At 49.7% G+C, this 4,266-nt stretch overlaps 1 protein-coding gene across 1 annotated transcript; it reads left to right on the top strand.

Annotated features, from left to right (window-relative positions):
- The first annotated feature begins 687 nt into the window (after nt 1–687).
- Nucleotides 688–2,430, top strand: KISS1 (KiSS-1 metastasis suppressor). The gene is made up of 2 exons (XM_067531446.1): nt 688–787; nt 2,123–2,430. Exons 1-2 carry the CDS (start codon nt 688–690, stop codon nt 2,428–2,430), a joined length of 408 nt encoding a protein of 135 aa, XP_067387547.1.
- Nucleotides 2,431–4,266: the final 1,836 nt, after the last annotated feature.

The following is a 4,266-nucleotide window of genomic DNA, read 5'->3' as shown; positions in this document are numbered from 1 at the left end:
TAAGTGTGTGCAGGGGTGGGGCTGATGTCCGTCCATTTCAGTGGGACACTGGGCACCTACTGCACCGTACGGGTGCCTTAAACCATCCTTAGATGGAGCCCACTGCTCTCATCCCCAGAACTGAGTCGGGAGGATGGGGGAGAATGCCAGTGTGACTAATGCAGAGCTTGCAACGATCCAGACGTAGGTGGGAGCAGGGGCTGACCAACATGAGCTTCCACTGATGTCAAGAAAAGCTTCAGGGGCTCGAATCAGGCCCCTGGGTACCCGCATGACTAGGTCCTGGTGCAAACTTCCTCTCTCTGTCCATTCTATGTTACGGTTTTTAGGCCGAGCCCATCACTGTGGTGACTGAACACCTTGCATCTGGGACTCGACTCTGTATTCTACCCACAATTCCCTGCGAAAGGTGCAAGGGAGGCTTTTTACATTGTAGGCAGCTGAGCTGGCCAGATTTCGACTGAATACGCAGGGACTCCACTGCGGAGCACAGAGCCGCCCCGGATTAGTACCTGTCACTGAGAGCCGGCTACATCCCACAGACTCTCCTTTTAAACGACTCTGTTTAGAGAACAGGTCATTCCTGGAAGCTGGAAAACTATCTGATGGACTATTGTTGCTTTCTTCTTCCTTCCTCTGTGTTCTCTTCCCCTTTGTCTGATATTTCAGGTCTTTGGCCAGCCCGGGATGAATCCTTTCAGCTCCATGCTCCTGCTCCTCTTTTTCAGCGCTCCTTTTGGGGAACCTGCAGAAAGATCTCCCCCCCTCTGGAACCCTCGACACACAGGTAGCGCATCTGCCCGTGGAGACCCTGCATCAAAAGCCATTCTCCCAAAGAGAAGGGTGGTGGGTGTGTGTGTGAGAGAGAGAAAGCTCAAGAATATAGCAATTGCCAATACAGAGCAGCTATCTATTGAGTTTGGTGACCCCTCTACCAGCTATACCTGATGCTTCAGAGGAAGAAGAGCGGTTGTCAGTGCTTAATTTGTGCCGGGGCTTGGCAGTTCATAGCCCTGGCATCTCTCGGCTTGCTGCATCAGTTATGAAAGTAAAAATATTGCTTGAGCAATGACCAGATGTCCCGATATTTAGGGCTTTTTAAAATATAGGCGCCTATTACTGACCCGATTTTTCACACTTGTTATCTAGCCACCCTACTTGAGTCCCCGGAAGCTCTTTCATTACAAATGAAGCACTGTTGGTTGTTAATTTGCGCTACAGAAACCTGGTACCTGAGGCCAGGAACCCATCGTGTCAGGCATTGTACGAACACAGAACCGACAGACAGTCCCTGCCCCAACCAGCTTCCCGTCTTTTTAAAATGCTTTTATTTTGTCTGGTGTAACTGCACAAGGTGTCCTCAATCTAAATGAAACTGATTTTCAGTGGTGCTGAGCACCCACAACTCTAGTTAAAGTCCATGGGAGCTGCAACTGCTTAGCACCCCTGAAAACAAACCCCCGAGGGCTACATTTTCAGAAGAGCTCAGGGCTAGATTTTCAAATGCTTAGGGTCCCCACAGTTGGGGCCTGATTTTTCAGAAGCGTTGGGCAAATGGGGTGCAGAGCTCTTTTGAAAACTGCGACTGTATTCAAGTGCCTGTAAGCCCTTGGGGGCAGAGACTTGTCTGTCTCTTACTGTAGGTCTGTACAGCACCTGGCACACCGAGGCCCTAATCTTGGCTGGTCCTTTGGTGCTTCTGTAATAAACACCATTGAGTCATCATAAAGGGGAGCTGAGCTCTTCTGAAAACCCTTGTGGCACCTTACAAAACCTTTCTGCACCCTTTCCCTGTTGTGGGCCCGGGGTGGGCGCTCCTTAGCGTTAACTCATACTTTGCTAGACTTCCAAAGCTTGCCAGGTGGACAGAGGGAGCAGTATGGAGGGGTGCAAAGAGAGGGGGTATGTGGAGGAAATGTGGGGATAAGATTCGGGCAGGCTCTGAACATCAACAACCAGCCAATGAATTTTTCATTATTATTTATTTGTATTGCATTAGTGCTTAGGAGCCCCAGTCATGGACCAGGACCTCATTGCGCTAGGTGCTGCACAAAAACAGAACAAAAAGACAGTCTGACTGGCCACTTTCCCTCACCAACTCCTTCTGCACCTTTCTCAGTAGGTGACCATTTCAAATACCTGGCCAGCCCGGCCCACTGGGATCGAGCCATTCCGTGCTCAGAAAGCATGCCCAGCCCTGGGAAGGCAGAACAGAAATCCACGCCGTCCCTGCTGTGCAAACCGCAGGAGAACCAGGGTCAGCTGGGGCCTGGGATCCATCCAACCAGGAGCAGAGCCATCTCAGTCCCGCAGGGCTCGCTGCTCATGGAGCGGGAGAAGGATCTTTCTGCCTACAACTGGAACTCGTTCGGCCTGAGATACGGCAAGAGGCAAGCAGACATGGTGGAAGCCAAGGTGAAAATGATGTGAGGCCAAGGAGCAGCCGGAGCTGGGGGTGAGGGTGGGGCAGGGGTGGGAGGGTGAATCAATTGTAGCAATTGAGAATCTGTTGTAAAACATTCACCGCATCCTGTCCCAAGGTTGCAGGAGGAGGGCGGTGGGGGGCAATCTGCAGCACAGCCGAACTTTCCAGAGAGATTCAGAGAGTTTCTGTCTGGGAGGAGGGAGTCAATACGAGATACAATAGGCTTGATTTTCAGAGTGGGCCAAGCATCCACGGTTCCCATTGACTTCAGTTGGATTTGTGGGTGCACAGCACCCACGAAAACCAGCCCCAAATCGTCATGAGTTCAGGCACTTAAAAAAGGGAGGATCTGCAGATCAGAGGGCACCTCTGAAAATGTTGGCCCCCGTGTGCCCAGGCGCATATGTGATCGCAAGGCTGAAGTCAGTATGGAGTCAATATAGAAGCACTCTATGCGTAGTCACTGGAAAGGCTCAGAGATAGGGACATCCATGCCCAAGAACCTGGTCTGCTAAGACCCGCACGGCCACTTGTTTTCTCAGTCCTCGCACAGAGGAACAGGGCAGCAGGAAGCTTGCCAGTTCTGTAGCAATCTGAACATGGCCTTTTCAACAGAGGAAGGACCCATGTGGATCATTCAGATCTCACATTTGGACAATAAAATCGAACCAGGCCCTGGTCTCTAGTAGTTGAGGAGATGGGCGTAAGCCCTTAAGCACGTGGTTTAATGTCCCTTCCTAAATGGTTAGCCTTAATTATAACTCTGGATTTTCTTTTTAAATCTTGCTCACTTTTTTGATTCAACAACTTCCTGTGGCAATGAGTTCCAAAGACCAATTATGTGTTGTGTTCAAGTGTTTGTTTCCTTTAATCTGTGTGTAGAGGAAGACAGTGTCACAGTGTAGGCATGGACTACACTGACATAAGAAAGTGTTTCATGTATTTGTAGGTTCTTTTGGTAAAATTTAGCAGTTTGGAGCAAGGGGGAGAAACTAGCAATATGTGGTGAGCCAGCAGTGATTAGGTGACCAGATCGCAAGTGTGAAAAATTGTGTGTGTGTGTGTGTGTGTGTGTGTGTGTGGGGGGGGGGGGGGGAGCAAAATAAGTGCCTGTATAAGAAAAAGTTCCAAATATCTGGAATGTCTCCTATAAAATTGGGACATCTGGTCACCCTAGCAGTGATCCAGCATGAGTACAAATCTTCTGTCCATTTCTTTCTGCCTGTCCCCTCCTCCCAGTATCTGTGGGACCAGAGCCTACAAAGCTGCTTGGGGCAGGGCCTGTACCTTTCTCCCTCACACAGCACACTGTGCATGTAGTCGGCACTTCATAAATAATAGTCACCTAGAGCCTGCTCATGGTGCACTTGCAGGGCTTGGATCAGAGGCACTCAAAACTCCTACTGACATCCCAAAGAACGTGGAACCAGGCTCCAAATTTGCTGGGACGGGAGCCCTTAGTGCAAATGTCCAGCATAGGGGGATGGAGGATTGAGATTCACCTTCCCCCTACCTTGTTTCCATATTTTCAAGGGTGCTGAGCACACACAACTTCAGCTGAAGTCACTGGGAACTGCAGGTTCTTTTGAAAACCAGGCCCACCCTGGCTACCACGCCTTTGGCATTTAAATGCTCAAGCTCTCTTGGATGAAACATATTGTGGCCCTTGGTGTTATTCAGTGTCTCAGCAATTCTTGCAGCCCTATTGCTGAACCAGATCCTTACTTATTACTTACGTGGGCTATATTCACTGAGTAATGCCTGAGGATAAGCTGAGTAAGGATTCTAGGGACAGGCCCACTGTAAATAAGTCCCTACATGGATACTTGATTGCACAGTTT

The sequence above is a fragment of the Emydura macquarii genome, unplaced genomic scaffold (genome assembly GCF_026122565.2).
Source record: "Emydura macquarii macquarii isolate MOO-44397 ecotype Brisbane River unplaced genomic scaffold, CSIRO-AGI_Emac_v2 contig_3220, whole genome shotgun sequence".
Lineage (NCBI taxonomy): Eukaryota > Metazoa > Chordata > Testudines > Chelidae > Emydura > Emydura macquarii.
The sequence above is the reverse complement of the archived record's forward strand: the minus strand, read 5'-3'. Positions and strand labels throughout refer to the sequence as shown.